Here is an 18,526-nt window from a genome sequence, read left to right on the forward strand (position 1 = left end):
ATTACTCGATTATTAAAATATTTGTTTACAGCAGCACTAGCCACAACGCGCTGTTTGACAAGTAGAAGCGGTGATGATGTCACGCGTCGAGACGTTCTCCATACATTGCTAGCTGGCTAAAGACTTCTATGAAACGTAGAACAAGAGCGGCGCCAAGTGGAATAAACTTAGGGTGTGTTCACACTGCAGCCTGAAGTGACCCAATTTAGATTTTTTTTTTTTTTTGACGTAATGCGACCTGTGTCTGATCTTTTCATGACAGTCTGAACAGCACAAGTTGGATTCTTTAAGAATGTGACCCATATCCAGTACGTATCCGATTCAAATGTGACCTAACCTCCAGGCCGCATCCATCCGAACTGAACGTCACCGATACTCAACAAATTCTGCTTCCTGATACGCGCAAGTGGAAAGAAAAACAACTTTGACGGACTATAATGAGGATTAAGTTGTTAATATGCTGCTCCGGTTGGACAACAACTTCAAATGTGTAAGCTAAGCTCCACCGTTAGCCTCCATGTTTACTTCCGCAAACACTGAGCACTTCTTCTTTTTATGGCGGTTGGCAGAACACTGAGAACGCTGACGCTATGGCGCCCTCTACTGCGCATGCGGGACACTTTCAGGTCGTTTGCCCGTTCAGACTGCAGAACACATACAGGTTGTATATGTGTGGCTGTGTGAACGGCCTGGCGAAAGAAATCCGATTTGACAAAAAATCGGATTGGATCACTTCAGGCTGCAGTGTGAACACACCCTAAATTTTGTCTCACCCTCATCATGTCTTTGTCAATCCAAAGCCTGCAGTTCATTTGTTGGAGAAATAAATAATGTTGATGACATTTGAGGATATTTAAAAAAAGTTTTTGTGGAATCCTTTATGCGGCCCAGACTCTGTCTCCAGCGGACCCCGGGGACATTGAGTTTGAGACCCCTGCTTTAGTATAAACATCCACATTCTCACTCAAAGACCCTCTGACTCCCTGTCAGTCTTTAAATCCCGGCTGAACGCACTGCTCTTCAGACAGACATTTGCACGATCTCTTTATTTTTTTAATTTGGATTTTATTTTTCTTTAAATGTATTTTTATTTTGTGAGGTGACATCACGTGCCCTCAAAGCACCTTTTTTAGTAAAGTGTAGAATTATTATTTTTATAAATACTTATACTGCAAGAAACAAGGATGTTGCCATGGTTGCTGCTTCACGTGGTGGCAGACTTCCAGGTATTTATACTAATTTACATTAAGATTTATTTATGGAGGCGACAGGGAGGAAGAGCAGCTGCTCTCTATTTCCTGCAAATTAGGATTTATAAAGGAAAGGTGTGCGGCCACATACGTGCGCACGGCTTTATGCATCCGATTTTTTTGTGCGCCGCACTTTTCAAAATTTTTCCGTACGCCAAGTTTTAGTGTGAAAACTGCGCAGTGTTTTATGCATGAGGCCCCAGAACAGAGATGCTGGACTGTGATGGACAGATGAATGTGGTGGAGGTATAATGATGTGGGACAGTTTTGTAGCAAGAGGACCTGGGCTCCTTGCAGCCACCCACTGGACCAGGAGCTCCTCTGTAGACCAGAGTCCTTGAGTCGATGTGAGGTTTGGACCTCTGAAGCTTGGTCCAAACCAGGTCATCAATAGAAGTGTAATCTACAGCAGAAAGGCCTAGTCAAAGTCCAGACCTCAGCCTGACTGAGAATTTTTTCTTCTCCAGGATTATCCTGCACATTCAGATCTGCTGTGTTTCAGCGGGTCAGCGGTGTCCTGAGGTGGGGACAGCAGGAGGTCAAAGCTGCCTGAGTCACGCCCGTTAATGAGAACGTGAGTAAACTGGAGATGAGTCGGGGCGCTCTGCTCGTCTTTATCACAAGCCATGAGCTTCAGCATGTACTGCAGAACCTCTGCTGCTCGGTTCTGTCTGCTGTAGCAGCGAGGCATTCACTGACCACAAAGGAGAGTTCGCTCACGCGGCTTTCAGCTAACCCCATTCCTTAGAAAGGATTTCTCTCCACTAAGTCCTTCATTGCAGGAGCTGCTTCACATTCCAGAAGTTAAAGTCCCAGACGTCCCTTCAGGATCAGCAGGAACCAGTAGAACCAGCAAAGCGTCTCCTGCTTTAACTGTGCAGGATGAGGCAGAGTGATTGTCCCTGTTTTCACTCTGCTGATACAAACAGGCCCTGCCACAGACTGGCGACCTGTCCAGGGTGACGCCGGAACGTTAGCTGGAGAGGCACCAGCAACCCTCCTGACACCACTAGGGTCAAGGGTGTATAGAAGATGGATGGATGGATGGATGGATGGATGGATGGATGACTTCAGGCTGCAGTGTGAACACACCCTAACTTTAGTCTCACCCTCATCATGTCTTTGTCAATCCAAAGCCTACAGTTCATGTGTTGGAGAAATAAATAATGTTGATGACATTTGAGGATAACAGGTGATATAAACAGCTGTTTAACCCTTTAACTCCCGTCCATACTGAAGGACGGACCTGATCACCAGCAGCGGCCGCTGGTCCGTCCTGCTGAAGATGTTCTCCTCCCAGTCCATACTGGGAACATAGAAGCACCTGGTCCTGTCCAACCCTTCAGGCCACATCTGGTCATCAGCAACCTCTGCATGTACTCCAGGTGAGTCAGGTTGCCTGAACCAGCAGCTGCTGCCGCCTGGCTCCGGGGCTGAGGCAGCTGCTGCTGGTTGGTGTTGGGAATTGTTCTATCCATGGAACTTCAGGGGCCTCATGCATATGCATATTCTACGCATAAGTCGGCATGTATAAAAATTAACTTTGCTTAAAGTTTGCGTAAATATACACAGACTTTTTCCCTGCGTGAAAATGTGCGGCGGCCACACAAACCTGTTCTGTGAACAATATCAAACTACAAAGCATCAAAACTCACCTAAATCACTGAAACCTGATGACATTCAGTTATTTAGACCAGGAAGCTTCAAACCTGATGTCTTTTTCATGATTTTAATATTTTATTGTTTAAACGTAAACAATGAAACTGAACCGCATTTATCCTCAGACAATAACATGCACACAACATGATAATAAAAATAAAAGGATGTGAAAACCTCACTAGAATGTAAATGGTACTTTTCTTCAGTTTTTGTCTCATAAAGATCGAACTGTGAGTCGAAGCGCATGAAATGCATCTGTGGGGTGATTTAATTCTCACTGACAAACGGGTTGGATCAGCAGATTAACTCTAAACAGGTTTTGATTATTTTGAAGGTGATCAAGGTGTGTAAAATCACAGGTATACAAGTAGCTGCGTAAAGGTGGAGCTCTTTGGTTCTGATGGAGAACATCGCCAACGGAGGATTCAGAGGGAGCCATTGATCATATTGATCTGCTGAGAAATCTTGATGATGGTTTATTAGTGTTTAGATTCATCCAGACTGATCATCCTGGAGCTCTGAGCAGAACTTAAACAAGGAGCCGTGCGGTACCGGTACTGGTACCGGTACCGGTCCAGCTGCAGTCATCGAGCTGCCTGCTTTGTGAATGAGCCTTATGGACATAAAGCATCTTTATTCTGTAAATGTACAACTTATACACATGATTCTACTATTTAGAATAAACGTCCTATTTACCCACTCAGAGACCCTCTGACTCTCTGTCTTTAAATCCCGGCCGAAGCCTCTGCTGCTGTTCAGACAGGCATTTTCACAATCTCTTTATTTTCTGATTTTTAGTATTTGAATTTTTTTATTTCTTTAAAATGTATTTTTTATTTTTGTGAGGTTACCTTATGTTCCCTGAAAGCTCCTTTTAAATAAAATATATTATTATTATAAATACTCATACTGCTAAAAACAAGGACGTTGCCATGGTTACTGCCCCACGTGGTGGCAGACTTCCGGATATTTATACTAATTTACATTAAGATGTATTTATTGAGGTGACAGGCAACCAGCAGCTGCTCAATTTATCGCAAATTGAGATGCATAAAGGAAAGGTGCGCGGCCACGTACGTGCACACGGCTTTATGCATCTGAATTTTTTTGTGCGGCGCACTTTTCTAAATTTTTCCGTACGCCAAGTTTAAGAACTGCGTAGTGTTTTATGCATGAGGCCCCAGAACTATTCAACAGCCTGAAATTAAACGGATGTCTTGTTGCAGCTGAACGGACGGACTCCGGTTCAGGTCCCCTTAGCGTCTGCTGAACCACTTCTCTGTTCATGACCTTTGACCTACGTCCACCTTCTCGTTTTCTGGCTGAAGAACCAGATTTATATTTTAAATGTGCTTCAAGCAATCGATGCTACCATGCTCTCAGAGAAACAAGGCCCACAGCATCACATGTCCTCCACCAAACCTACCAGAGGACCTGAGGGGACCTGCTGACCCACCTGGAGGGTCAGTTACTGATCTGATGACATCAGTTCCTGTCCCAGTAGGGAGCTTATGTTTGTGATGGTAGGACAGGAAGCAGATGCAGGCAGTTTTGTCATGGTCGTCATGGTGATGCCACCCTTTGACCGTCTCTGTTGTTGCCCAGGAAATCGGCTTCAGTCCAGCCTGGATGTAGGCCTCTGTGTCACATCACTGGCCTACATAAAGCCCAGCAGGAGCGGAATTCACAGATTTATAATTTCAGATTCTAGACACTCTGACCAAATTACAGATGGATCTTAGAAATTAGAACGAAATCCTCAGCTGCTTTATTTTAAACTATTAAATATGAAGCTGTTCACTAAATTAATGTAACAATAAAAGATGGAGAGAAATTTTCATCTTTGGTTCTTGATAAGCAAGAGATGAACTTCAATAACGGTAAAATAATAACAGCCTCATCATTATGCAATATTGGAGGTTTTTAGTGATGAAAATAAAACAAACTTCTCATTTTGACATTTAGCATAAATAATTTACTTCCTCTAAACAGCTGATTTAGAGTCAACTGGAGAGAAAAATAGGTTCCAAATGGGTGCAGTAGAGCAGGAACTCAGGAGGTTCTACTGGTTCCTGCTGGTTCCTGCTGGTTCTACTGGTTCCTGCTGGTTCCTGCTGGTTCTACTGGTTCCTGCTGGTTCTACTGGTTCTACTGGTTCTACTGGTTCTACTGGTTCCTGCTGGTTCTACTGGTTCCTGCTGGTTCCTGCTGGTTCTACTGGTTCCTGCTGGTTCCTGCTGGTTCCTGCTGGTTCCTGCTGGTTCTACTGGTTCTACTGGTTCTACTGGTTCTACTGGTTCTACTGGTTCCTGCTGGTTCTACTGGTTCCTGCTGGTTCCTGCTGGTTCTACTGGTTCTACTGGTTCTACTGGTTCCTGCTGGTTCTACTGGTTCTACTGGTTCTACTGGTTCCTGCTGGTTCTACTGGTTCCTGCTGGTTCTACTGGTTCCTGCTGGTTCTACTGGTTCTACTGGTTCCTGCTGGTTCTACTGGTTCTACTGGTTCCTGCTGGTTCTACTGGTTCCTGCTGGTTCTACTGGTTCCTGCTGGTTCCTGCTGGTTCTACTGGTTCCTGCTGGTTCTACTGGTTCTACTGGTTCTACTGGTTCCTGCTGGTTCTACTGGTTCCTGCTGGTTCTACTGGTTCCTGCTGGTTCCTGCTGGTTCTACTGGTTCCTGCTGGTTCTACTGGTTCTACTGGTTCTACTGGTTCCTGCTGGTTCTACTGGTTCCTGCTGGTTCTACTGGTTCCTGCTGGTTCCTGCTGGTTCTACTGGTTCCTGCTGGTTCTACTGGTTCTACTGGTTCCTGCTGGTTCTACTGGTTCCTGCTGGTTCCTGCTGGTTCCTGCTGGTTCTACTGGTTCCTGCTGGTTCCTGCTGGTTCCTGCTGGTTCTACTGGTTCCTGCTGGTTCCTGCTGGTTCCTGCTGGTTCTACTGGTTCCTGCTGGTTCCTGCTGGTTCTACTGGTTCCTGCTGGTTCTACTGGTTCCTGCTGGTTCTACTGATTCTACTGGTTCCTGCTGGTTCCTGCTGGTTCTACTGGTTCCTGCTGGTTCTACTGGTTCCTGCTGGTTCTACTGGTTCTACTGGTTCCTGCTGGTTCTACTGGTTCTACTGGTTCCTGCTGGTTCCTGCTGGTTCTACTGGTCCTGCTGGTTCCTGCTGGTTCTACTGGTCCTGCTGGTCCAGTAAAGCCTCACATGGCCATAAAGTAAAATACTCACCTCTCCGTCCGACTGGCCTGCGGTCGGCTGCTGTCTCAGCTTTGCTGACTGCAGACCTGATTTGTCACAGATTCATGTCTTCATGCTTCGGCTCCAGAGCTGGAAGGAGCTAGCTGTGTGACAGAGAGAGAGTGTGTGTGTGTCAGAGAGTGTGTGAGGCAGCATTAGAGAGCTTATGCAGCATTAGTGAGCAGGATAAGTAGGCCAGCAGGAGCCTGTTAGTTCCACCTGCTGCTGCAGCGCCTCGCTGTCAGCTGATTATCAGCTCAGCTCGACTCTTTCACTGCGTAATTAAACTCATTCTGGAAGTGAAATCCCAAAAACTATGTGGGTTTGATTATTGGATGTTGGTGGAAGGAAAAACTCCACAAAGTTCTGCTGCTACGCCTGGTTGGATGGTTCTGGTCACATGAAGGCGGCCTGCTCTGATTGGACCACTGCGGCCCAACAGGCCGATGGGGGTTCTCCTGACTTTATAGTCTTATGAAAAAGTAATACTGTAAAGTCTTAAATATTTTCATTTTCAAATATGTTTGGATCAGCTATTTCAGTTATATTTCAGCAGGACAATGAGGTTTATTGGATTCAATAGAAAATGTGCAACATGCATGAAGAAAAGATATGAGTGCAAAAATGTGGGCACCTCAACAGAAAAATGACATTAATATTTATAAGATCCTCCTTTGCAAAAGTAACGGCCTCTAGATTCTTCCTGTACTTCTGATGAGTATCTGGATCCTGGGTGAAGGTACTTTGGACCAATCCTCCTTACTGAACAGTTTCAGTTCTGTTGGGTTTGATGGTCGCCCAGCATGAACAGCCCACTTCACACCATCCCACAGACGGTGATGACATTCAGGTCTGGATGGCCTCTGCACAACAGTTTTTGTTCCTCTGCTTGAATGCCTGAGTGGATTTGGAGCTGTGATTTGGATCATTGTCTGGTTAAAATATTCATCCCCGGCATAACTTTGTAACTGATGCTTGAACATTATTCTCAATAATCTGCTGGTATTGAGTGGAATTCATGCAACCCTCAACCTTAACAAGATTCCAGCTCTGGCATTGGCCACACAGCCCCAAAGCATGATGGAAGCTCCACCTAATTTTAGCGACTCGGATCCCAGATGCTGATTGAAACCTTTTGACTCTGAAGCAGAAAGAGGTTCTGGTTGTGGTTCTGTCAACAGGTTCTGCTGCAACTGGGTCAGTTTCAGTGAAGCTGATGGACTCAGACTGGAAACTCTATCAGGTGAGGACCCTTCGTCTTCCGGGGTCCATAGCATAACTCTCGCCAGAGTTGGGCTTTTACTAGGAGACATCTCCCCCACCTCATGTGTCTCTCCCATCTTCTTGGTCCTCTGGGTTCTGTGTTTGCCTCCTCATACAGTTAAAGGCTAATTTGTCCAGATGACATTTTGCTGTCTCAGCTGAGTCTTTGTCCTGCTGCTCTGACCTTTAATCCGCCTCTCAGGATGAAGTCTCAGGTTCTGCTGACCTCAGATCCGTTCCAGGCGCTTTGCGGCTCATGACTCAGGACAAAGGAGTGGGTTTGGGATGTTCTGCCCCCAAGATGTGTTATTCCACAGTGGAACATGGAGGGATTGGAACGGATTCTGGGAATGTGATTCATCTCAACAGAAAGCCTTGTGCTCCAGAGCAGAGGAGACAGGCTGATCCAGAACCAGCAACAGAACTTCTCTCTGCAAAACATGATGTTCACACCTGCTGTTGGGTCTGACTCTGGTCCCACCCTAACCTGCCCTGGGTCGAGATGAGAACAGGCAAAGAGGACTTCAACTAAGCTCAAAGCCAGGTCTTCTTCATTTCCTCTATGTTGGTTTGCTTTAGGATGGATCCAGCTGGCATCCAAACCCAGAAGACGTTTAGTTTTAGTTGGTTTTGTTCTTCACTTCTTTATTGTTTTAGTTGTCCAGAAGGAGAACATCAGTTTCAGTTACATCCCATCATGCCCATTTCACAGATTCAACAGATGCAAGTCACAAAACCTTCATCAAACATTCATATTTCTGTTTGTCTCTGTAGCAACAAAGATGTCCACCCTGTTCTGGAACAGTGTTAAAACATGGAACCACTCAGACACCTGGGAACGTCTGTCCAATATCTGATCCTCTGGGCTGCTCTAAGAAACACACTAATACTCTAAAAGAAGAGACTGTTTGACTTCAGAGGATTCAGACGACTTCTGGATGTTCGGAGAACATTTGAGTTCATAGTCGACGCTTAAAGCATCAAGTCCGGCAGCAGAGCAACCTGTGAAAGACGTTCCTGAACTCTGCATTGAAGATTGTGTAGATTATTGGGTTAACAGCACTGTTGACATAACCCAACCATGTGACCACAGAAATAAGGGTGGGGCCGATGTCACAGGAACGGCATAACACCTTGGTGACATGGACGGTGAAGAAGGGCGTCCAGCAGGCCAGGAACACGCCTGAAACACAAAGACAGTCTGGCATCAGTCACAGGAGCAAAACTGCAGACGCTTGATGCAGCTTTAGAGGAAGATGTGAATTTTATGCTCCTTGGTGTGAAGCTGGTTCCACACCAAGGAGCTCCCACAGTTTCTATTTTTACAGAAGCTACAGCTCAACTGAAGATCAGTTTGTTTTCCTGTTCTCATTCTCCGGGAGAAATTGTACTGTCCCATTCTGGGAGGCATTGTGGCCAACTACCACAGAGAGAAAGAAAGTATCATCAGTGGATTTACATACACTTATCTGGCTCTGAATCTCTTATTCTGACAGGTCAGATCTCTGTGCTTCACCCAGGCCTGGTCCACTGACTCCAGTCTGCTCCCTGAACCTGGCTGGACGTCTGAAAGGCATCTAAACATGTTTCAGATTACAAGCTGATGCTGTTGGTTGACTTAACTTAACTGGCTGTTTTTATATAACCAAATCTCATTATTTCTCAAGGTAATTTACTCTGAGGGGTTCTGGTCGGGTCCTGAACTGGTTAACGGACCTGGTGGAGCACAGAGTCAGAAATGAATGAACTCCAACACCATGATAACCGTGTAGATGTGCTGTTGGGATCCTTGTCCTGTTGTGGACCGAGTTTCAGGAGGCTCTCTGTGGAAGCTGCTCTCAGATGTCTGTATTAACTCTTAACCCTGACCCTGCTGCTGATCGTCCCGAAACTGAACTCAGAATCTTTTCAGATGAATGAGGCGACTCCGGCTCGTTAGCTGGAGCTCTGCTGCTGCTTCACATGTGATTGTTGTCACTCTGGAGAAGATATCAAGCATCACAATGAGGGCAAACCTCCTGCCCTCCTGTGGTCCTGCAGCCGCTGCCTGGTCGTCTTCAGGCCTTTAGACTCCAAGGTCAGAGACCTTCTCCTCGCTCGTCCAGAAGACATGTTTGGTGGTAGAGATGAACTCATTATAACACATGAACCAGAACAGCCTGGCCATAGAGTGATGAGAACAAAGCTGTTCTAAACAGGATGATAAAGATGTATTTAAGGGTGGATTCTTCAGGGGGTTTTAAATAGTCTACTTAAATTCATGAAAACAAACAAAAAAAAAATTCAAACATATTTGGTTCATTCTGTCAGGAAATGTGATCTAGGATTTTATGATTCAGTTTGAAGCTGTCCTGGTTCTGGTTCTGGTACTCACCAACAACGACCGGCAGAACCTTCATGGCCTTGTGCTCCCTCCCACTGACCCAGCTGGTCTTGCTGGACCTTCGTCCTCTCTTAGTGGCATTCTGTCTGCGTCTGTTCCCCTCCCTCCTCCCGGTGGGCTCGCCGTCCGACACACTGTCCATCTGAGTGGTCATCAGGTCGCTATCAGCTGCCATCGCTGCCCCGTGCTGGTTTTCCTCCGTCAGCAGAGTCGCACATGGCGTTGCCATGGAGAATGTGGATGGAGAGGTGGGGCTTATAGGAGGCACTGTGTAAACGACCTTCTCCTGGCTACCAGTTGTGTCTTTAGCTCTACGCAGAGCCGAGGCCAGATGAGAAGAGAGACCTCTCCGGCCGACCCGATGGGCCTGGGACCGGCTCCGACTGCTCCAGCGTCGCAGGCCACGGAACATCCAGTAATAGAGGAAGAGCATGACTGGACAAGGCACGAAGAAGGAGCAGACCGATGAGTACATCACAAAATGATCATCCTCCAGCTTGCAGACCGTCGGATCCTGACCCGGCACCTGGTTCAGACCAAAGATGACTGGACTGGCCACGCCTAGAGATACGACCCAAGTTGCGGTGATGAGAGTCAGTTGGCGAACACTGAACTGGTTTCTGTTGTATTTTAGGGGCACTACGACGGCGATGTACCTGCAATATAAGCAGACATACTGAACTCAGACTACAGCTTAGACGATCCCATGAAAGGAAACACCGTGGAGTTTTACTGGATGTGCTGAACTTTTCATCATACTGATAAGATGTTCTGAACTCTGACAGGATAGGTTCATATGTTCTCTCTCTATGGCAAGCCGTTTTAACATAAATTCGGTTTTACCGCTCTTACATTCCAGATATCTCAAATTGTTTTGTGACTAGACGTTTAAGCAATTTTAGATATCTCTAATCATATTTCGACTAAACAAAATAACTATTTGAGATATCTCTAATTACATTCTGACTAGTCGAAATGACGTCAGATTTACCATTGACTTGTATGGAGGCTTCAATTCAAGATATCTAAAATGAATTACTGACTATCTGAAATCCACATTTCAGATATCTACAATTAAATTATGACTTGTCATTAAGTAAATTCAACATATCTTAAATGTATTTTTGGTTAGGATATATGTAGTTTTGACCAGTGAAAATTAAATTATAGATATCTTAAAAGCAAATAATGACTAGACAAAGCTAAATTAAAGATATCTTGAATTGTAATTTTGACTAGTCAAAATTCCTTTTAAGATATCTCTAATGCAGAGGTTCCCAAACTGTGGGGCGCGCCCCCTAGGGGGGGGCGCCGTGTCACTGCAAGGGGGGCGCGGGAAGCCGTCTGAATGAAAAAAAACAAAACATGAACACTGTATGCGCTGGGTTTTTACCTTAGAATGGCCAACTCTCTGTTATTCCTGTCAATTTGATACGGTAGAGGCTTCCACACTTCCCATATCTGTGTCCTCTGTCACTTTTATCAGCAGTTAAAACTGTTTAATCCGTTGTTAACATGTTGTAACCTGTTTTTCCGAGCCGCCTTTAAACGCAACATGAGCGCTAGTGAAGGAGACCTGCTGCTGCTGGGCGGAGCTACGTAGGTTTGTGTTAGAATCACGGCAGCAAACCAGCAAAACGCAAAGAACTTTTCACAGTTTTTCCCTCCAAACTAACCGACTGAGTTGAGTAAAGCTGTTGGATGCAGGTAATGTTAGCTAAAAGATGACTAGCTAACATCAATGCAGCACCTTAAGCTTAACAAGCACCTTGTAGGCTACCGATGTTGGTGTCTATTTTCAGCTACGTACATTCATTTTGCCCCCAATAAAGTCGATGCCCCCCCCCCCCCTCACATGCGTCGTTTCAAACAGACAGCCATTTGTAATCCATAGGGGGGCGCAGAAGAAAATGTTTGGGAACCACTGCTCTAATGAATTCGAGATATCTTGAATTACACAGCTTTTAAGATACCTTGAATTGACATTTCGACTAGTCAGAATGACATTTCTGATATCTTGAATTATTATTCTGTCTACTCAAAACATCCCTGACTTGCGTAGCAATTTGAAAGTTTAATAAAACAATGAAAATAGAGAAAACGAAAAAGATGTATCACTTTCATGTTGAAAATGGTTTGACAAAAGCAATTTTAGCTTTTCAAAGCTGTTTTTAAGTGCATTCGGTTCTTTGGAAATGAATCAACAGGAAATTCTTTGCAGATATCAGAAGCAGTCTTATAGTTTATGAAGTTTTGCTATCTCCGCATTTCCAACATTGTCGAGCTCTTTCTAATTTGTGGCATTTACTGACAATTTTGTGCAGGAAACATAAAATTCTGCAGGCAACTGTTTGGACACCTCAAAGGGGCTTCCACGTCATTCTTAAGTCATTTATCTAAAATTGTAATTTTGACAGTCATAATTGTGTTGAAGATATCTTAAATCGTAATTACGGATATTGTCCCGTCAAATGACAGATCCAGTGACGTCATTTGAGATATATTGAAAGGAATTTTGACTAGTCAAAATGTAATTGAAGATATCTTGAATTATTATTCTTACTAGTCAGAATGTAAATACAGATATCTTAAATTACCATTCCGGATAGTCAAATGTAGTTTTGTCTAGTCAAAATGCATTTTTAGATATCTGGAATGTAATTTTGGACAGTCAGACGAAACCGAATTTATGTTAAAACGGCTTGCCATACTCTCTCTGCCTTTCAGAGCTGCAGAAACATTTAGTCATGTGCCAAGCGACAGCCTCTGCTCAGCTGGTAGGCTTCAAATATAGCTTCTCACCCTCTGTCCTAAAAATATATATGTGTGGTCTCAGGTGTTTTATTACATTTTTAACACTTTGAAAGTTGTTAATTGGACCCATTTTCACTCATCAAACTGGAGGACCAGAAAATAATCCGTTATCTCCATATCGAGCTGCAGTTTCATTTATTACCATGGAGAATGGATGAGAAAAGTACATTTTTTTGTCCCGTGAGCATCAATGTGATCTCTCTAGTAACATGTTTAATGGCTGGAGCTTTTAGTTTAATCATTCTGGATAATGAAGTTCCAGTAAAGATCTGTAGAGGGTGATGATCATTTAAATGGAAATGTTTCCATTAAACCTGAAGGCTTCTGTCTGAAAATGTTAATGATGATTGGTGCCAGGCAGCTGCTAATTAGGTCTATAAAGAAGGAAGCAATTAGAAGCAGCATCATAACCAAAGAGATGGAAGTTGTGCTGTTTGATGCAAGAATCATATCCAGAGTCCATCTGTCTGTCTATCCGTCCGTCCGTCCGTCTGTCTGTCTGTCTTCTTCTACTTGTACGAGGTCAGGGGAATCCAGAAGACGGCTTTGGACTCCCTAACTTCTGCTTGCGAGTTCCCAAAAGTGTTCCAAGTCCAGAAGGGATTTTTAGTCCGCCCAATGAGGCCTGGGTTCTGGCCTCTTCCATATCCCATAAGGATGAGTCAGGGTAGGAACTAGATAGACAAGATACTAGAGTGTTACCTTTCAGCGCAGGTTTCCACCACTACATCCTTGAACAACATCTTCATTACTGTGGAAGAAACCCTAATCCATCTACTGATCTCCTGCTCTGTCCTGCCACTCGGAACCAAGACAGCAAAACACCTGAACTCTTTCACTTAGGGCAGAGACTAACCTTGGACAAGAAGACAGCAGGCAGGATTACTCTAGGGTTTAGGCCCTCAGGTTCCAAAAACAGCCTCTCTCCTTTCTACCACACCTTGAGAACTAGGCCATGGACACCTCAACCAGAACCAACGACAGAGATCAGACTTGAATGAGTTTAACCTGGAGAGCAAATGAGCTCAAACTTGTCCTGAAAATGAGAGTACAGCTTTTCATTTTATTTGTAGGAGGTATTGATGTGAGCTTGGACATCCTCTGTAGTCTGCAGGTCCACAGTCCAAAACACAGTAGGTGTTACCTGACAACCTTTCTATCGGAAGAGACAAACTCTTCTTGAACCTTCACTCCCATGACCTTCTGTCTTCCCTGTCACCCTGCTTCAGATAAGAGAATATGTTGCGTAACATGAAGGACGATGGGGTTGGAGGGTTCCAGGAGAAACTTACCGGTCTACGCTGATGGCACACAAGTTCAAGATGGAGGCAGTGCAGAGCATTACATCCATGGTCATCAGAGCGTCACAGATGGAGGTGCTCAGAGTCCAGGTTCCTCCCAGGAACTACGAACAGTCACAGTTCACAGTCACGGTCCGTTCCTCATGAACATCATCACCTCTCCACCTCCAGAACACCTGACTGACCTCAGAGTAGACGTAGAGCGGTAGCACGAGCACGGCCAGCAGCAGGTCGGCCACCGCCAGGCTGATGATGAAGTAGTTGGTGGCGGTCTTCAGAGAGCGCTCTGTGAGCACGCTCAGACACACCAGGACGTTTCCCAGGATGATGATGAGGATCAACAGGACACCAAAAACCAGGGCCAGGTAGTTGTAGTCCCTTGTGCGAGCCTCTCCTGCAGGGCTGCCAGGTGTCACATTTTCCATGATGGAGAGCTGGCTTAGGGTTGGCCTGTAGCTTTCATCTGGAGAACATTGAGTCAGAGGGGTTGGAGGGTTAGCAAGAGAATGATAGAGGAAGGGAGCTCACCTCACTGATACCCAGCTAAAGTAATGGCTCAGAGGAATAACCAGAAACCTCAAAGCTTCACCCACACAAGTTTAGCAGGTCAGAGGTCATGACCCTGAACCAGTCTGTATGGAGTAGCTGAAGAAGTCAATGAGTGTCCATCAGCTGAGGCTCGGTCCAAACTGGGTCAACAACAACCATGATCCAAACACAGCAGCAGATTAACAATAGAGTGGCCTACTCAAAGTCCAGAGAACGATAGTCATTTGGGAACCAGCATGAGGCGACTGGATACCTTGAGACATGTTTGAAGGAAGAACTGCCCGAGCTGGACTACCTCGTGGTGTCGTCTGGGTCAGAACCTCTGACCTGGACCAGCTGGTCCACCGAGGGTCGTCTCATGAAACTCGGTAACTAGGAGGCACTGCAGCCCACCTGGCACTGCAACACCTCCTTTTTGTTTCCTCTGACATGTTGAGTCAGTAACCATAGCAACAGGCGTGAAGGCGGTTCCCTCCATGTGAAGCGATCATGCTAATCAGAGCGTGGAAGACAGCGGGGGCGGAGCCTCAGCAGGTGTTCTCCAGGTTTCAGCAGGACCATCATGGCAGATTTGGATCTTATGTGGAGCAACAGGAAGTGACATAATGAAGCAATGAGGTCATCAGGTTATGATGAGGTCACATGACACTGAGGTGTGCTTATAATCCATAATCTTTTCATTAATATAAATTAGGAGCACATCTGTCACATCTGCTGTGATCTGATGAGGAGGAGCTGAGCTGAGGGAGGTCATCCTTTCACAATAAAAGTCTCCAGCATGACATGAATTTACATTAAAAATCAGCCCGCAGAGACGGAAAGAGCAGAACCCAAAACTCCGACCAACCGGCCAATCAGAGACCAATCCCCCCGACTCACTGCTTTGGAAGCGGGTCGACTCCAGACGTTTCTGAATGTCCTATCGTTTCAACCAGGCTGATATCTGGACTTTGACTAGGCCCCTGCAGCAGTTTGATCCTTCAGCATGTTCTAAAGGTTCTATTGTGCTTGGGACCCAGCTTGGATCAGCTAACAGAACCCGCATCAGACATTCGAGGAATCAGAATTACGTTTCTTGCCGTTTGCCAGTAAAACTAAAAACTTAAAGATAATAAGAACAAATAAAAACATTTTCCATAATCCATAAAAGACAACAATAATCCTGGAGGCAGAGACAGTCCTCTGTCTGTCTTTCTGGACCTCCTGGTTCTAACATGGTTGGCCAGGTCAGAACTTCATAAAGTTCTGCTGCAGACCAGCCGGTCCTGGCTTTGATTGAATGAAAGTCATTTTAATATTTCAGTAGAAGGAGAACCAACAAAACGTAGAGAAAGACGAGTCAAACTCACAGTTTCAGAGCTTCCCCTCCGCCTCTTCCTCCTCTTCTGTTTTTATTTCCTGTCTCTCATGTCCATCCTGTCCACTCCGTCCGTCCTCCACCTGTAGCTGCTCCCGACTCCGCTGAATAACTTTCTGCTTCTATAAAAAGATTCAGCATCCAAAGCCTTCCTCCTCTTCCTCACTCCCTCTCTCTCTGCTGCGCTGTGATTGGCTGGCAGTCAGCAGCGATGAAGACTGCCTCCTCTTCATCAATCCAGCTGGATCTTCCTCCTCTGCTGCTGGAACCAGAACCACCACAACCATCACCTCATCACAGGTGAGTGAATTAATTGGGAATCCACAGTTGTTAGCACTGCTGCTTTGTCCTGAGTTCGAGTTCCAACCCGGGACTGAAACCTAAAAACAAAGAAAATTTGACTTGATATGTAAAATCTCCTTCAGCGGGTCAGAGGTCATCTGGGGAGTAAAGAGCAGAGTGTGATCAGCATAGAGCTGATGTCACAGCGGCAGTATTAAGACAATTGGACCTAAGCTTGAGCCCTGAGGGACACCGTAGTGTAGACCAGAGGTGCCCCAGTTAGCCGTGAACCCTTCGTCCTGCTTTAGATGTTACACCTGCAGTACCTCCTTTATCCTCCAGGGGCTGCAGCAGCAGGAAGACACCAGAAACATGGAGGGCCGGGTTGGGGACCTCTGGTTCCGACCTAAGGTCAGGCACTGAGATGTTCCTGAAGTCCAGTCTGTCTGAAGTCAGGAGTGCTCAGCAGAACCAGACTAAGGTCCAGTAGAACTTTGTAGGCTCTGCTGATTCCTTTTAACCCCAAACGGGTTGGTTCTGAGACACGGGTCTGGTGGGGTGAGGGTCCTGCTGGTCCTCTGGTTGTCTGGTCCAGGTCCAAAGGTCTCTGTGGGTCTATGTGGCTCTTCCGGACCTGAGGTTCGTCTTGGTTCCTTAAAACTTCCAATATTCTTCAGGAGTGTTTCTCACATGGAGGGAACCTTCATCCACAAACCGGAGCATCTTTAGGACAAGACCGAGTCCAGTGTGTGTACTGGCTGAACTGGGCCGGGACCAGCGAGGCAGACATGGAGACATGGAGGCTCCCTCGCTGTTGGAGATCTGGAGAGGTTTTTGGGACAAAGATGTGGTCAGGTGGGGTGGTGCAACATCTCCCTGTGAGATCAACTGGTGTGACCTCTGTGACCTCTGCTCCAGTGGCTGGAGGACCAGACCTGATTGTTCTGAGTCTCATAATGGGCTGAGAGGCGAGGAGGATGCTGCGCATGCTAATCAGTCTGTGTTATTAGCATTTGTGAGAGGAAGCTGCAGAAATGCTCTTTTATCCTCATTCATCCTGCTGGACGCATGTTTCATAAATAATTCATGACCAAACTGAGTCTGGAGAAGAAAAACTCCCCAGTTTAACTAAACCTACCAAAGACGCTGCAACACTTTTATTAAACTGCTGCTTTGCTGGAAAAGCCTGCCGCTTCATTTAAATAACGGATTATAGAGTGAAGCTGGACTAATGAGGTTCAACACGAGCTGCTCACACATTTCATTTCTTTCCTAATGGAGGCCATATTTATCCATCCTCTCTGCAGGGCCGATGGAAGGGGTCACTGAGCAGGTTGACCATCAGCAACAGGACAAGGAAGGTCAACAGGTTCAGTCGGTGTTTCCTCTGGGTTTACTGCCTGCAGGGACCCATCAAGAGAACCCATTCTACCTCAAAGGTTTGATGAGGATTAATCCAGAGTTGGGTTTCTGGAGGGAGATGGCTGCTGTCCTTCTGAACCACTGGACCACGGATTGATGCTATCAAACGATTAAAAGGGGTTTTATAAAAAAATAAAACAACAAAACAGTCTATAAAACGATGACGATTGCAGTTCTAATAATATTGATCCAGTCACTGGTTTTGACGTGGACTCATAGGGAGAGTGATGGAACCAGGAGAGGAAGATCGGCTCCCATTGTCCACAAATGAGGTTTAGAAGTATGAAATTTGTGAATTTAAATTCAGATTCAGTAAACAGGAAGTGGATCTTCTCGGGTAGCAGCTCATGTTCTCCAGATCTCCATCTGATGGAGTCAGAAGGTTGGAGGAGAACGAAGGCTTGGATCTGACGAGCAGAGATAAAGCTGCTGCTTCTCACTCTACATCCAGGAGTCTGAGGACCTGGTCACATGACTTTCCATCAAGTACAGCAGAGAGCAGCCATCTTTGTTCTCCTTCATCACTGTGCTTTAGAAATGAAACCACTTCCTTCACATCAGGCGTCCTTGATCCGCTGCCTGCTGAGAGGCAGAACGGCTCCAAATGTTTTCTGCTTGTCTCCAGACGTGAAGATGTTGGACTCCAGCCTGGTCAGAGGAGGAGAAACTGAGATGAGCTTCAACTTCTGCAGAGTGTTGCTCAGCCTGAAATCTGCCAGACATTACTACCATTCAGTTACAATTTACTAAATAATAACTTGGACTAAACTCCTTGTTTAGATCAAAAACATTTAATCAGAATCCACATCTGTGAATAAATTATGTTGAATTTAAATGAATAAGCAGATGAAAAGCTTTCTGCTCCTCTGCTGCCACCTGCTGGTCAGGAGCTGCAGCTTCATTTAGAGCCAACTGAGGCTGTGGAGAAACTGAGGTTCACTTTACCTCCGCTCTGCTCTCTGAAGGTCCTACTAAAATCAGTCTGAGTCTGGACTTTGACTAAGCCACT

At 45.6% G+C, this 18,526-nt stretch overlaps 1 protein-coding gene across 1 annotated transcript; it reads right to left on the minus strand.

Annotated features, from left to right (window-relative positions):
• Nucleotides 1-8,115: 8,115 nt before the first annotated feature.
• On the minus strand, nt 8,116-14,335 carry drd4-rs (dopamine receptor D4 related sequence). The gene is made up of 4 exons (XM_015010078.2): nt 14,093-14,335; nt 13,899-14,011; nt 9,784-10,448; nt 8,116-8,592 (listed from the first exon to the last, which is right to left on the minus strand). Exons 1-4 carry the CDS (start codon nt 14,330-14,332, stop codon nt 8,390-8,392), a joined length of 1,221 nt encoding a protein of 406 aa, XP_014865564.2. The 5' UTR covers nt 14,333-14,335; the 3' UTR covers nt 8,116-8,389.
• Nucleotides 14,336-18,526: the final 4,191 nt, after the last annotated feature.

The sequence above is a fragment of the Poecilia mexicana genome, unplaced genomic scaffold (genome assembly GCF_051168715.1).
Source record: "Poecilia mexicana isolate PSO_F unplaced genomic scaffold, ASM5116871v1 scaffold_23, whole genome shotgun sequence".
Classification (NCBI taxonomy): Eukaryota; Metazoa; Chordata; class Actinopteri; order Cyprinodontiformes; family Poeciliidae; genus Poecilia; species Poecilia mexicana.

What these genes read in the sequence shown, in the direction of transcription:
- drd4-rs (XM_015010078.2), bottom strand. Translation starts at nt 14,332, where the DNA reads ATGGAAAATGTGACACCTGGCAGCCCTGCAGGAGAGGCTCGCACAAGG. An exon ending in CGCTCTACGTCTACTCTGAG is followed by an intron (nt 14,012 to 14,092) that starts GTCAGTCAGGTG and finishes GACTGTTCGTAG; the next exon opens with TTCCTGGGAGGAACCTGGAC. An exon ending in TGTGCCATCAGCGTAGACCG is followed by an intron (nt 10,449 to 13,898) that starts GTAAGTTTCTCC and finishes CTTATATTGCAG; the next exon opens with GTACATCGCCGTCGTAGTGC.